Below are 16483 nucleotides of genomic sequence, written 5' to 3'. Positions count from 1 at the left end.
CTAGGCTTTCTTAACTTGTTAATCTCACTCCAAAACTTTTTCTTATTTTCAACAAAATTTGTTGATAACATCTCACCCACTCTCTCATTTGCTCTCTTTTTACATTGCTTCACCACTCTCTTAACTTCTCTCTTTTTCTCCATATACTCTTCCCTCCTTGCATCACTTCTACTTTGTAAAAACTTCTCATATGCTAACTTTTTCTCCCTTACTACTCTCTTTACATCATCATTCCACCAATCGCTCCTCTTCCCTCCTGCACCCACTTTCCTGTAACCACAAACTTCTGCTGAACACTCTAACACTACATTTTTAAACCTACCCCATACCTCTTCGACCCCATTGCCTATGCTCTCATTAGCCCATCTATCCTCCAATAGCTGTTTATATCTTACCCTAACTGCCTCCTCTTTTAGTTTATAAACCTTCACCTCTCTCTTCCCTGATGCTTCTATTCTCCTTGTATCCCATCTACCTTTTACTCTCAGTGTAGCTACAACTAGAAAGTGATCTGATATATCTGTGGCCCCTCTATAAACATGTACATCCTGAAGTCTACTCAACAGTCTTTTATCTACCAATACATAATCCAACAAACTACTGTCATTTCGCCCTACATCATATCGTGTATACTTATTTATCCTCTTTTTCTTAAAATATGTATTACCTATAACTAAACCCCTTTCTATACAAAGTTCAATCAAAGGGCTCCCATTATCATTTACACCTGGCACCCCAAACTTACCTACCACACCCTCTCTAAAAGTTTCTCCTACTTTAGCATTCAAGTCCCCTACCACAATTACTCTCTCACTTGGTTCAAAGGCTCCTATACATTCACTTAACATCTCCCAAAATCTCTCTCTCTCCTCTGCATTCCTCTCTTCTCCAGGTGCATACACGCTTATTATGACCCACTTCTCGCATCCAACCTTTACTTTAATCCACATAATTCTTGAATTTACACATTCATATTCTCTTTTCTCCTTCCATAACTGATCATTTAACATTACTGCTACCCCTTCCTTTGCTCTAACTCTCTCAGATACTCCAGATTTAATCCCATTTATTTCCCCCCACTGACTTGAGTCCTGGAAATGGGAAGTACAATGCCTGCACTTTAAAGGAGGGGTTTGGGATATTGGCAGTTTGGAGGGATATGTTGTGTATCTTCATACGTATATGCTTCTAAGCTGTTGTATTCTGAGCACCTCTGCAAAAGCAGTGATAATGTGTGAGTGTGGTGAAAGTGTTGAATGATGATGAAAGTATTTTCTTTTTGGGGATTTTCTTTCTTTTTTGGGTCACCCTGCCTCGGTGGGAGACAGCCGACTTGTTGAAATAAAAAAAAAAAAAAAAAAAGCATTAATTCCAGAAGCTTCAATAATGGTTACACCAGCGGTACCCGTGATAAGCCTCGCAAAATATATGAGAACTTCTGTCCACGAATGTACACTTTCAATCATTTAGCTTTAGTAAATCAAATCTAAATACCCCCCATCCCCTCTCTCCATTTGGTGTTATTTCTCCTTTGTAAATTCCAGTGGCTAGATAGAGTAAGCAGGGATTGTTATCCATCGCATTCTGTTTAGGATCTGAATGGTAGTGCTGTCTGCTGTGGTAATTAGCGTGTTGTGATGTGCTGGGGTCCTGGTGGGTGGCCTTGAACATCCTTAGATGGGAGTATTCTTGGAGGCTGCTTGTCAGTTCTGGGAGGTGGTAGCCAAAAGAGGTATGGCTATGGTGTATTTCCAGTCACTCACCTCTTTTGTTGGCCAAGCCTTGCTCAGTTAATGCACAAGGTGCCATCCCAGTGGTACTGGTTTAACGATATACTGAGAAGGGTGGGTAGCAGTGTCCATGCAACATTAGCAATACGTGCCACACTGAGGGTCTTTTTCCCCTTGCCTCCTGCATCTGTGACAGTTGTAGACATCCATCCATCCACCCACACTTACTGCTACCACTCCCCGTCCCTACCTAGATTCCTTCCTCCCAGGATACCACTATCTTCTCCCTGCTTCAATTTTAACAGCTGCTATTCGCACTAATCTCGTTCATACCTCTCCTCCCTTTACAGATGTTCCTGGTGTCTACTCTATTTCTTGCTCCTCCTGTCCTCTTCAATACTTTGGAGAAACTGGCCGATCTCTTTCTGACAGACTTAGGGAGCACAAAAATAGTGTTAGGCTTGCCGACACTAACAATGCTCTTTTCTGTCACGTAAGAGATCACAGCCATCCTATAGACTGGTCTTCTGCTAAAACTGTCTTCCCTACTTCCAACTTCAACAGTCACCGTCTTGTTGAATCCTCTCTAATACACAACTTTCCTTGTATGAATCTTAGTCCTGGCTTTGTCTCTGTAGATGCCTTCCTCTCCCACTACATTGTAAAATGCTCCAAACTTCAGAACACTCGTGACTTAACCTGATTCCTCATTTTTTCTTCTTCTCCCTCTTCCCCTTTCCTCTTTCCTTTTTTTTTTTTTTTTTTGTCTTTCTTCTGTTGCGTGTTTCTATTCCTTCATTATTTATTTCATCACTTCCCCTTCCCCTTCTCCCCACTTCTATGCACTTGCTCTCCCTCTATGGGCACCTAGCTCCCTTGCAGTGCTCCCCTTTCTTTATATTTGACTGGCTCCTCCTCCTTAGTTCCCCACTACTACCACCACCACCACTACTACTACTACCACTACTACTACTACCACTACTACTATTATTACTACTACCACCACTACCTCTTCCTGCCTATATATAGCTGTCCTGCTCCACTTCTGGTTAGTGTGACTTTGTAAATGGTCCAAGTCGGACCGAAACATCGTCGTAAGCTCCTCTCTTCTATGTGAGGGTTATTTGTGTATCGTTCCAGTCACGGTATTGTGCTTTTTTTTTGTTATTTGTGTCTGCCCTCTCCTACATCCACCTCTTCTGCCTCTTGCAACACACTTCTTGTTACTTGTCTTCAGAAACTCTTGATGCCATATAGTTTTATATGACCTGTGATGGACATTGACCTGCCTCCTTTACCTTCACACATTCTCACCCTCAACCCCCTACACCTGCTAACAAACATCTTTCTCTTAGGACTACCCACACATCACTTCTTTTCTACCTTGCCATTGCCATCACACATCAACTTAAGTGGCCACCCTAGCCTATAGCCACCACCTGCTTTCTGTTGCCAATGTCTCACTTTTTTGATAATGGCTTTACTGCAGCAGAATATCAGAAGATACAGGGCAGAGAAAAACTGTTTATAAAAAAAAAAAAAGGAATGAGTTCCATGGCCATTTCTCCAAAATTTTTCTTATATATTTCTCATACAAGGCAAAGGTAACTTTCTCCTTACCTTCCCAGCCTACAGCCAACAATGGAGGGACATTGTGCTTTGTCACAAACTTTTCCTCTACTACCATCTGTGTGGCTGTTATAACCTGAGCAGCGATGATCAGCAGGTCCCCTGGAACACGGAGGAGTTAATAAATATAATGTACTGACAAGAAGTATCCTAATGGATGAAGAGCTCTCCTTAAATAACAATGAAAATTATCAAGGTGAAAAATACTAAGGAATACAGTAACTCTTGATATAATGAACTAATGGGGAATTCTCTGAGTGTTTGCTAAGTCACAATGTTAAAAAAATAGCAGAAAAAGCAGTACTTTATACCCAATACAGCAGTGTGCACAGTTTACAGATCTACTGCAATAAACACTGAAAATCAATTATAAGTATAATTTACTTAAGGATTTTGGTACTATATTCTGAGGTCTGTTATACTGAGGGCTTGATGTATTTATCAGCATTGTACAATCTAAGGCATGCTGCATTATGTTTAACTAAAATAAGTTTAGAGAAGGTTCCTAAGGCTTACAAGTGTGCAATAAATTGAAATGATTTTATCTTCACAATGTAAGAGAAATCTAATATACAGCAAATACTCAATTATCAGATGCATGTTCATCAGTATGGTGTGCTCTGTTGCCAGGCAAGCCAATTTCAATAGCAAGATGGTCCCTAACCAACATAATGTGGCTTGTAACTCAGTGGTAGGGTTCTTGGCTTATAACTGAAGGACCCAGGTTATATCCCGGGTAGGTAGAGGCTAGGAAAGTTTCCTTATTCCTGGTGCCTATTCACTTTGCAGCAACAAGATACTCAGGGGTTAGCCAACTTGCAGGTGGCATCCTAGGGCTACTAGTATACCACAGATAGGGCTGGCTTGGAAACAAAATCATGCAAGATAAATTCAACAGTAAAAAAAAAAAAATAGTACAGTGGAACCCCGAGTTTCGTGATTAATCCGTTCCAGAGAGCCCGCTGAAGGTCGAAATTCACGAAACTCTAAACCATTTTCCCCATGAGAAATAATGGAAATAAAATTAATCTGTTCCAGACACCCAAAATATTAAAATAAAATATTTTTTTTCAAATTAAATAAAGATTTACATAATGAAAACAATCAGAAATCAAGTACAGTGGTCCCTCATTTTTCGTAGTTAATCCGTTCCTGGAGTTGCTACTATTATCGAAATCTACTATTTGCGAATCAATTTTCCCCATAAGAAATAATGTAAATACAATTAATCCGTTCCTGACACCCAGAAGTAATAAAACAAAAAAATTTTTTACATGAAATATAGATGTAGTACATAAACAATACAATGGGAAATGATGAATGAAACATTAACAGCATAACACTTACCTTTATTGGAGATTCTTCTTAGTGTATGGGAGACTGGAGGAGGAGAGAGATTGGATTGTTTACAGTTTGGAAGGGGAATCCCCTTCCAGCAACACCTCAGGTACCAATTGCTTTTCTGGGGTTGCTTCTCTTCTCTGTTTCTTAATGCCACTAGGACCACCTTGAGAGTCACTGGAGTCCTGTCTCGCAAAATAACTGTGGAGAGAGCTCTGTTTCTGGCGTCTCTTTAACACTTCCCTAAAATGGCCCAAGACTTTGTCACTGAACATGTTGCCAACGTGGCTTGCAACAACCTTGTCAGGGTGATGTTTCTCCATAAAGCTTTCCATCTTACCCCACATAGCAAAAATGTCTTTAATTTCTGAAGAAGGCACCTTCTTCCATCTCTCTTCCTCCTCTGCAGCAAGATTCTGAGCTGCGATCTGTTGCTGTTCCTGCTGAAGCTCTTGCAGCTCCTCAGTGGTGAGCTCTTCGTTGTGGTCTTCCACCAACTCTTCCACATCCTCCAAACTCACATCCAACCCCATGGAACTCCCCAGTGCCACAATTGATTTAACAACAGATATAGGCTCATCAGGGTCAGTCCCAAACCCTTCAAAATCCTTCTTGTCGACACAATCTGGTGACAATTTTCTCCAAGGAGAGTTCAAAGTCCTGGTAGTCACTCCCTCCCAAGCCATACCTATAAGGGTTATGCAATGGAGGATGCTGAAGTGTTCTCTCCAAAATTCCCTTAGGGTCAAGTGAGTGTCTGTGGTCACAGTCAGGCACCTGTGAAACATTGCTTTGGTGTATTTCTCACCTTCTTTACCACAGGCTTGGCACTAGGAGCTTTCTTTGGAGCCATGGTAGCTTATTTAGTACTGCAATTGCAAGCACTAAAATGAGTGGAATATTATGAAATATTTCGTAGGAGCACGTGAGGGGACCTTTGCTCACTGGTAAACAATGCCAGACTGGCTGGGTAGGGAGGCCGCCCCAGCTCACACCGTGCGTACGCGTCCCGGATGAACTACTATTCGCGAGTCAACCTATGATTAGCGAGCCCATGTTTATATGAAAATATCCCTATGATTTCCGAAATCTATGATTCCCGAGAACTACGAAAAGCGAGGGACCACTGTACATGCATTTAAAATAAAGAACAACAACATTACACTTACCTTTACTGAAGACTTCTGGATGGATGGAAGATGGGAGGAGGTGATAGGAGGAAGGTGTACACTACTGTTTGGAAGGAGAATCTCCTTCCATTAGGACTTTAGGTAGCAAGTCCTTATCTGGGGTTACTTCCCTTCTTTGTTTAATGCCACTGGGAACAACTTGAGAGTCACTGGACCCTTGGCACACAAAATATCTATCCAGAGAGGTCTTTTTCTGGCGTTTCTTTAAGATTTCCCTGAAGTGGGACACAACACTGTCATTGTACATGTTGCAGATACGGCTTGTTTCAGCTTGGTCAGGGTGATACTTTTCAACAAAACTTTGCAACTCATTCCACATTCCACACATGTCCTTAATCACTGAAGAAGGCACCTCATCCACTCCCTCTTCCTCCTCCTCTGAAGCAAGTTCCTCGGCTGTGGTCTGATGCTGTTCCAGTTGAAGCTCTTGCAGTTCGTCAGTGGTTAGCTCTTCCCTGTGGTCCTCCACCAACTCTTCCACATCCCCGTCACTCACTTTATTTACCAAAGGGCTTGCACTAGCTTTCCTTTGGTCCATGATGACTTATTTAGCAGTTGCAAGCACAAAAAACAATGGATTATTATGAAATGTATTGTATGAACCCGCGGGGTGATGGTCACGTGTTGGTAAACGATGGCACACTGAGTGTGAATGGCGTGGGAGACTGGCTTTGTGTGCGTGGTGATGGGTGGACGGGTACCAGACGGTCGCCGAAACACGAGTTTTTTAAAGAAACTCGAGGCCAAATTTTAAAAAAAAAACTCGCCGAAGGTCGAATTTCGCGAAAGTCGAGGCTGCTAAAACTCGGGGGTCCACTGTACAAAATTACAAAAAATGGAAGCAACTGCAATTAGGTGACAGCAATTAAATTCATTCGTGTAAAAAACATAAAAGTATTTTTTTATATATTTCACTTACCAGTAATAATACCATTAAGGGTATAACCCTCAGTATCGCTACCTCCCACAAAGTCTGAGATTCCCACAATCACCAGACCAACAATAACAACACAAATTCCAATCCACTGATAGTATCTCAATTTACGTCCCAAGAAGGCTACTGATAAAAGCCCGGTGAACACAATAACTGCACCTATAATGAAGAAAAATAATTCAGTAAGACTAATTCACACGCCAGAGAAATTAATATAATTTCTGTTTTAATCACAAACATAAAACATACTGATTAATATTGCTTAACTTTAATTTTTTCATTACAGTTGCAAACAAAATCAGAATTTTTTTTTCTTTGAATGAACTGGCCGTATCCCACCGAGGCAGGGTGACCTTTAAAAAAAAAAAAAAAAAAAAAAAAAAAAAGCAAAAGATTCTATCTTTGGAATAAAGGAGTCTTCCAGAGGAAACTGAACTACTACCTAATTGACAAAGTCAAGAAGGAAGTCTGGCCTATGGTCAGGCAACAGGGGTCGAGGAACTCTTGAAACCAGTTGAAAAAATGTCAGACAAGTTATTTAACACACAGCCTCCAGCTAGGTTAGATGGAGCCTACATGCAATATTACCAACACTGTTCCTCATCATAGTTTTGCTTGCTATTGGGGTTGAAACCAAACCTAAGCATTGTATTACCCGTCACATTTGAAACATTCATTGAAAACCCAAGAACATCTCTTATACAGAAATTCTGAGAAATACCTAGGGGACTAACTACCATGCAGTTTAAAATAGGTCTAATGTGGGAGTTTTCTAAACAAACTTCAGCTGCTCCTGATTATTATCTAGTACTGAAAATCTTGTACAACATTCCGTGAGGTCAATCAGAAATGGTCTTGTGATTATCTGGAAGAATCGAGCTACTACCAGTCCTCGAGTTGAATGGCAAAATGAGTTTAGCACTTCACATTAAAGCAAACTGTATATCATTCAAAGCCATGCTAACTTAAAAAAAAAAAAAAAATTCTCCAGTGATTGACCATTTCTTTCACTTCTATATAAAAAAAAGAAATAAACACTAACCTCTTAACATTTGAAATGAACTGGCATATGTAAGTGTGAGTCCCAAATACATGGTAGATGTAGCTAATGTATCACACATAGCTGGCACAAAAAATATTTTCTTTGGAAACCGAGGATTCTAGAGAGAAAGAAAGAGATAAATTAACAATATTTTCTGACTGTGTGAGCATACATCTAAGTTATACCAAGGAGAATTTCTGACATGTGGACAATGATAAATTTTATATTATGCAAAGAATTTGGAGTGTAATAATTAGATGGTGTGGGGTTACCAAGAGTATAATTCAGAGAGCCAAGGAGGGTTGTTAAAGTTGTTTGGGCAACTAGACAGGATGGAGCAGAATAGGATGACAAAGAGGGTGTCTAAATTTGGGATGGAAGGAAAGGGTTGTCCCAGAAATGGTTTGAAGGAGTTTTGAGAATTTGAGTGGCAGGGGCTGGAGCATCCAGCAGATTTGTGTGAGCATATTAGATCATACTGAGGAGATGCATAGTCTTAGAATCTGGATGTGCTGTTTAGTGTGAGCAGAGTAACATTTATGCAGGGATTCAGGAAAACCACTTAACCAGATTTGATTCAGATTTGAGTCATGGAGACAGGAAAGGTAGTACACCTGCACTCTGGAAGAGAGGTAGGGATGCTGCAGTAGGAGGGCTATCTTAATTTTGATATCAGCACACTTCTGGCAAGACAGTGATTGAATGAATGATGGTTAAAGGATTTCCTTTTTGGAATCATCCTACCCTGGTGGGAGATGGATGATGAAGGAATAAAAAAAAAAGGTGAAAGTGAGAATCATTTCGGTTATAGAAGAGCCTTTCTGATCAATGTAGCTGACAAAACAATATTTAAAAACTATTCGAATATGCTGGGTACAACATCTGGAGTTCAAAAGAGGATAATGCTCAAACAACTTGGTTTCAGTTCAGCAAAAACTTGTGTACAGTATATAACCCTTACAATTTTTTATAATAGTTACAGAAATCATAAAAAAAAAAAAATGAACTGAGGAATTTTCTTGAACTTGTAAAAAAAAAAAAAAAACTGCTTGACAGCACTTCCCCCGACAGATTAATCTGGAAACTACAAAACAGATGGTATAATATAATTATTATGATGCCTGCATTTTAAAGGAAGGGGGGTATGGGATATTTGCTGTTTGGAGTGACATCTATGTAAACTGTCATATCTGTGCACCTCTGCAAAGACAGTCATTATGTGTGAATGATGGTGAAAGTGTTTCTTTCTTTTTTGAGTCATCCTGCCTCGGTGAGAGACAGTACAAGTGTTGAAAAAAGCTATTAAAACCAACGAGTGGTTATCTTTTAAGAAACTATTACAATGAACAAGTGTTTTTTTTTTTTTTTTTTTTTTAAGAAACTTGTGAACAGTGATAAGTAGGATAACTGTCTTAATGATTAGGTCATTAGTAGGATACCATGAAGAAAAGTACAAGCATAAATGTTCTTAATTCAAAAAAGTAATTTGCCTAAAGGAACAATATGCTTGGATTAAAGTCATAAATTGAGAGATAAGAATGTGAGAAACAACATGGGTATAAAACAGAAATGCTGGTAGAGAGAGATCTTTATACCGTAGCCTCAATAATTCTGCTAGTGAAGACTGGTTCAGAGAACTGACAAGTTGATAAATTAGACACATGTGCAACATTTGAGTATCTTCACCAGTCTCCTTTGTATGGACTGATGAAGCCAGTGTTTTGCACATATGCTGTATTCTTTTCAAGACTGATGGACTGATCACATCGACTCAAGGCTGAGGAACTGATTACCTCAAACTCTTCCTGTTCTTCACCATTCTCCTTTGTATGGACTAATGAAGCCACTGTGTGGCAAAACATTTCCTCATTAAAGATACTCAAATGTTGCACATGTGTAATTTATAAATTCTGCTAGTGTTTGAGGTTGAAATGTCATATTGTGCAGTATTTAAGGGTTCATGCAGCTCAGGAAATTTAACAACGATATAAATACAGGATTTTCACTATTTTTCACTTTTCTATTTGTAGTTGCAATAGTTTTAAAATTCTCTACAATTCTGTAAGAAATAATATTTTTGTTTTTGAAAACCCAAACTTTATGAAATAGAAAAAAAAAAAAAAAGGAAACCCACACAGCTCAAAAGTAATACAAAAATACTTCATATTAAGGTACACCACCACTTGGGGGTTGAAACTTATGAGAAACGGCATTCTCTAATTATTACACGAGAAACAATTTGCTTAATAAAACTGACAAATTGAAATTTACTCAGCTCAGAGTGAGTGACAAACTGTGTTTAATAAAACCCAACAATGGCAAAAGTCTGAAGCTGATTCAAAGAGTCAGTCTTCAGTAACTAATCTAATTGCAGCTATTCCATTTTTTTTTTTTTTTTTTTTTAACTATTTCATTAAAATGTCAAATTTGCACCTATTGGGACTAAACTTATGGGTTATCCATATTACAGAATGCATCATTAATAATATTTTAAAGCCAATCAGAAGCATTTGTTAACCCGTAAATGGTCCAAGCAGATCTACGTTCACATGTGTAGTGCTACAAAAGTAGATCTAAGTTTTTTTTACATATTTTCAAATATAACAAAAAAAAAGTAGATCAAAGTTTTTTTACACATTTTCAAATGTAGAAAAACAAAAAGAAGATCTACTTTTTTTACATACTTTCAAATGTTGAAAAAACGTATATATATGTTTGGACCGTTTACGGGTTAATTATTGAAGAAAAATGAACATCACTATTTATTCAATAAAACTGGCACATTGGGACTTATGCCATCAATGGAGGCATGAACCTATTGATCAGGAAGTAACACCACTGGTGAAAATTTTGAGCTGGTCAGAAGAGTCATTTTCCAGTCATGATATGTATTTCAATAATTCCAATTTTTTTTTTGCTATTTTACTACATGAGCAAATTTGCCTTCATGCAAGCAAAACTTGATACATACTACACTGGCCATAAAATGCATTAGCTATTAAAGATTGAAGCCATTCAGATGAAGTAAACTGAAATTTAGTTAATGCGATATTTTACGTGAAACTGTCAAATCTGCTCCTACATGTCTGAATTTCACTCTCTGCTACCATCATATTTTTGTGGCACCTTTTGTGAATGTTTGAGGCTCTGTCTCTGAGAATTTTAGAAATTATCCCAGCCATTCCAGGATGATGGGAATGGGTTCAGAAGGCACGTAAACATGCCAATTGTTCCAAGAATTTGATCCTCATTACCATACACAAGCATTGAAAATTTGAAGCTGATTGAATGAAGCACTCAAGTAATGAGCAAAATAAAATTGAAAAATGTAGATAAAATAAGGAAAAGAACCAGGCAATTTCTTAAGGGTACCCATTTGGAGACACCAAAAAATACAGAAAAACTATCAAAAAAATGCATTTATGATAATTAAAGACAGGACACCACACATAACTACAAATACATGTATACTACAACACTATTACTTACTTGGTCATTAGAAGGTGTCATTTCTACTTGTCCTTGCCGCTGCCTTCGTGCATAGCAAACCATAATGTAGAAAGTCAACATACCTGAAAATTAACAATGTTAAATATAATAAAAAATCATAAACTGTTTTTCAGGATAGCTTAACTATTAATGAAAACACTCCTGTGTAGGCACTGTGTAGTGCAGTTGTAGAACATTCAACCCAACTTCCATGACCCAAGTTAAATCTCAGGTGGGGATAGACATAATGGCTAGTTTATTGCTTCCCCTATTACTTTGCAATAAATAGGTATCTAGGAGTTAGGAGAGCCCCAGCAGGGGGGGATGACCCTAAAAAGGACACCTGCTCTATTAACACTCCAAGGTTACTAGTCTAGATAAAATCTACACACAGTAAGGCAGCTTATCTCATATTGGTCTCTGAACCCCTTGCCAAGAAACTTCTTCATCTCTATCCCACATAAAAACATAAGAATGGAGGAACACTGCAGAAGGTCTGCTCATATACTTATCCAATCTCTCTTTCAAGCTACCCAAGACATTAGATTCTATAACCCTACTCGGTAGATTGTCACATGCAGCATTCTCCACCTGACCCAGCATTTTCATCCTGACTTCATCCTATAAATACTCACGTACCTTCCACCCAGGTAGATCTGTTTGTGACTTGATAAAGCCCACTGCATGGGCAAAACGTTGTCAATAAAGGATCACATTATACTGCATGTGTGTTTATATTTCCACACATTTTTATAAGGCTAAAAATGGCAATTCAAAATGTGATGTTCATGCACTTCTGGTAAGACAGTTACTGAAAAAAGATAGTGAATCTATCTATGGGTCACTACCTTGGTGAAAAACTTCCATTATTAAAAAAAACTACTACTTTTGCTAAGAATTGTACATTTATTTTATTTATTTTTTTTAATAGAGGGTACAAAAAAAATATTTCGTACTGTATTATTTGTCCTTGAAAGTCAAAAATGTTAGTCTCAAACAGTCCACTGTAACACCCAAATCATTTTTTTTTTTTAATGTACATACCATCTAGGTAGAAGGTTGGTAGACAGCAACTGCCTAGGGAGGTACTACTGTCCTGCCGAGTGAGTGGAAAACGAAAGCCTGTACTTGTTTTACATAATGGTAGGACTGCTGGTGTCTTTTTTGTCTCATAAACATGCAAGACTTCAGGTATGTCTTGCTACTTTTACTTACACTTAGGTCACACTATACATGCATGTACAAGCACATATATACACATCTCTCTGGGTTTTCTTCTATTTTCTTACTAGTTCTTGTTTATTTTCTCTTATCTCCATGGGGAAGTGGAACAGAATTCTTCCTCCGTAAGCCATGTGTGTCGTAAGAGGCGACTAAAATGCCGGGAGCAAGGGGCTAGTAACCTCTTCTCCTGTATACACTACTAAAGTTAAAAAGAGAAACTTTTCTTTTTCTTTTTGGGCCACTCTGCTTCGGTGGGATATGGCCGGTTTGTTGAAAGATGTAGATACCACTGCAGAACATTACTTAAAAACTCAAAAATATTCCAACCATCTTCCCAGTATCTCCACCTCTCCATCTAGCACCTCTTCACTTTTGTTTCTAACTACAGGACAACAATATACCATCTCAAACGAACATGATTTCTCTACCTTCCTTAGAAAAGCGGACATTTCTGTAACAGATTAGATAAGTGCCCTTAATACATATATACGTGTGGTGCATATAGTGTACGTTACTATTATATTGTGCATTATTATTTTTTATTTTTCATCACTAGCTAATGCCAACTACCTCCAGTACTTTATACTTCTTTCTTACTGCTATTAATTGCTCATAATTTTGTGTTAAAAGTCAAATCTTACTCAAAATTAATATTATTCATTGTTCTTACCTGTCCATTTAATTCTGTTTACCACTACTTGTTTTTTAGTCACTTTTTATTGTATGTGCAATTAGTGTATATTCCAATTACTTTTTTGCAAGTCCCAAAACTATCTTTTGCTAGCTAGTACCAACTACCTCATATTTTTTTACTTTTTATTGTGCAATAAACTGCTCAACTTATTTAATATTACAAATCAGATCTTACTCCTAAACCAATATTATTTCATAGTGACTATCTGTCCATTTAACTTTGTTTACCATTACTTAATTTTAGTCCCTTATATATTTTCTCCTTTATTTTAGCTTTATATAACTACCTTAGTTCATATATTCACAACTGTTAAAATAATCAAGGTGCTATTCTCAGGTGTTAAAGTGTAATAAGTTCACTATTTTGCCAATATATTCCAAAACTCATTTATTTCATTACCACTTTATTGTTCACCACAACTTATATTAGTCCCTTTTATATTGTTTTCCCTAATTCTAACTTTAAAGAATTACCTTTAAAGTACTACCTACTATCATATTCCCAAGCTTCATTATTTGATCATCATTTTATTTGTTCACCACAAATTATTTTAGTCCCTTTTATATTGTCTCCTTTATTTTAGCTTTAAAAAACCTACCTTAGCTCATTATTTTTACATTTGTTAAATAATTCAGGTGCTATTTTTTAGCTTTAGACTATTTACTTTGTTTTATACTTAATTCTAACTATAGATTCACTACAAATCTTATGATTACAGGCATTGATCCTGATACCAACCTCTTATTTAATGACTTAAATGAATCAAACAGTTACTGTAATTACTACACAGCAGAACAATCAAAGGCACTCCTCAGAGCCAACAACAACATAACTGTCTTTAACTACAATATCAGATCTTTAAGCAAGCATTACGATGACCTCATAGCATTACTAAATTCCTTGCATGCCAATATGTCCATCATTACACTAACTGAAACCTGGCTAAAGCCTGATACTACAGATGTCTATGCCATTCCTGGTTACACAGCCATACACAACTGTAGGCCAGACCAACAAGGGGGTGGCACAGCTATATACTACTCAGACCAACTAGAATGTATCACTAATACTTGCACAAGGGATGAACATGGGGAATATATAATAGCTAAATTCAAATCCAAATACCTACAAAAACCTCTCACATTGATAAACATCTACAGAGTTCCACAGTCAAACATTAGCCAATTTAGTCAAAACCTAGGAAGTATGATAACTGATGCACGCATGAACAAAGATCACTTACTACTCTCAGGTGACTTCAATATAAATCTCCTGCAAGACCAGGACCCACACGTTACTGAATTCACAAACACAATGAGTAACTGCATGTTGCTACCAACAGTAACAAAACCTACAAGAGTTACAGAGACTAGTGTTTCCCTACTTGACCACATCTGGACCAACACCATATCCCCTTTAAAACCCTTTACCAGGCCTGGAGAGGGGTAATTACCCTTTTCCACTCCTGGTAAAGGGGTAATTACCCTTTCCCAGGCCTGGTAAAGGGTTAAAATCAGGCATAATCACAGATAATACCACAGACCACTACCCTACTTTCCTCATAACAACTCTTGGTAAATTACCCCAAGACACTACTAAAGTCACCTTCAGACTTCACAATGAGGCAGCCATTAATAACTTCACAACAGCAGTAACAAACATTGACTGGCACACTGAGCTAGAAATCTATACAGATATTGACGAATGTATTAATAATTTTCTAAAAAAGACCCAATACCTCTATAACAAGCACTGCCCTAAAAAAACTAAACAGATGACAGCCAAGAGACTGAACAGTCCCTGGCTAACACCCAGCATTCTCAAATCCATAAATACAAAACACCGATATGAAAAACAGTATAGAATGGGTCACATAACCAGAGACCAAACAAAACGTTACTCGTCAATTCTAACCAGCCTGATAAGAAGGGCAAAAAAATTGTATTATGAGAACAGATTTTCCAACTTACGAGGTGATATAAAAAAGACCTGGAAAACCCTATCAGAAATTCTAGGAACAAAAAAGATATCACGAAATAGCGAAATAAAATTAGCAAAATCAGATGAACCCCAACTCCCACCAACTGAAACAGCAAACAGACTCAATGATTTCTTCTCCACTATAGGACAAAACCTTGCCAATAAAATCCCAAGCTCAGATACCCCACCAAATGACTACCTCACTGGTAACTACCCGAACACACTGTTCCTAGCTCCGACTAACCCATACGAAGTCTCCCTTATTATCAATTTAAATACCTTACCACCCTTTATATACAAAAAAGTGTCACAAGTGCTATCACCAATCATTGCAACACTCTTTAACAAATCCACTGAATCCTCCACCTTCCCTACAGTTCTCAAAATAGCAAAGGTCACCCCGATCCATAAAGGAGGAGACCAAACAGAGTTGAATAACTATAGGCCAATATCCAACTTACACCCTCTCTCAAAAATCTTCGAAAAATTAATTCATAAACGAATCTACTCCTACCTCATCTCCCAAAACATACTCAACCCCTGCCAATTTTGATTCAGGCCTAACAAAAATACTAATGATGCTATTATACACATGCTAGAACATATATGCACTGCAATAGAGAAAAAAGAAGTCCCACTGGGGATCTTTATTGACTTACGTAAAGCTTTTGATACAGTTGACCATGACTTGCTCCACATAAAATTGTCACACTATGGTATAAGAGGGCACTCCCTCAACTACCTCAAGTCATACCTCAGCAACAGAAGCCAATATGTGTACGCAAATGGGGCAAACTCTTCCGCACAACCAATTACAGTTGGTGTCCCACAGGGAAGTGTCCTTGACCCTCTTCTCTTTCTCCTATAAATAAATGACCTACCAAATGCTTCGCAATTACTCAAACCCACACTATTTGCAGATGACACTACATACGTCTTCTCTCACCCAAGCCCAGTCACCCTAGCCAATACTGTAAATACCGAATTACAGAAAATATCTACCTGGATGAGGACTAACAAACTTACACTAAACATTGACAAAACCTACTTCATTCAGTTTGGTAACAGAGCTACAGATGTCCCTCTTAACTTAATGATAAATGGATCACCTATCACAAAGCTAACAGAGGGAAAATTCTTAGGAATCCACCTTGATAATAGACTCAAATTTCATACACATATACAACAAATTTCTAAGAAAATTTCCAAGACCGTAGGCATACTATCGAA

General features: G+C 37.9%; 1 protein-coding gene across 2 annotated transcripts in view; it reads right to left on the bottom strand.

Annotated features, from left to right (window-relative positions):
- LOC128698065 (solute carrier family 35 member F6) overlaps positions 1-16483 on the bottom strand; it is a 51911-nt gene that overhangs the window by 13401 nt on the left and 22027 nt on the right. For both annotated transcript variants that reach the window (XM_070097603.1, XM_070097605.1), the window contains exons 3-6: positions 11356-11438; positions 7867-7984; positions 6810-6983; positions 3351-3461 (exon numbers count right to left, since the gene is read on the bottom strand). In XM_070097603.1, coding sequence (XP_069953704.1) covers positions 3351-3461; positions 6810-6983; positions 7867-7984; positions 11356-11438 — 486 coding nt within the window. The remainder of the gene's footprint in view (positions 1-3350; positions 3462-6809; positions 6984-7866; positions 7985-11355; positions 11439-16483) is intronic.

The sequence above is a fragment of the Cherax quadricarinatus genome, chromosome 58 (assembly GCF_038502225.1).
Source record: "Cherax quadricarinatus isolate ZL_2023a chromosome 58, ASM3850222v1, whole genome shotgun sequence".
NCBI classification, from domain to species: domain Eukaryota; kingdom Metazoa; phylum Arthropoda; class Malacostraca; order Decapoda; family Parastacidae; genus Cherax; species Cherax quadricarinatus.
The sequence above is the reverse complement of the archived record's forward strand: the minus strand, read 5'-3'. Positions and strand labels throughout refer to the sequence as shown.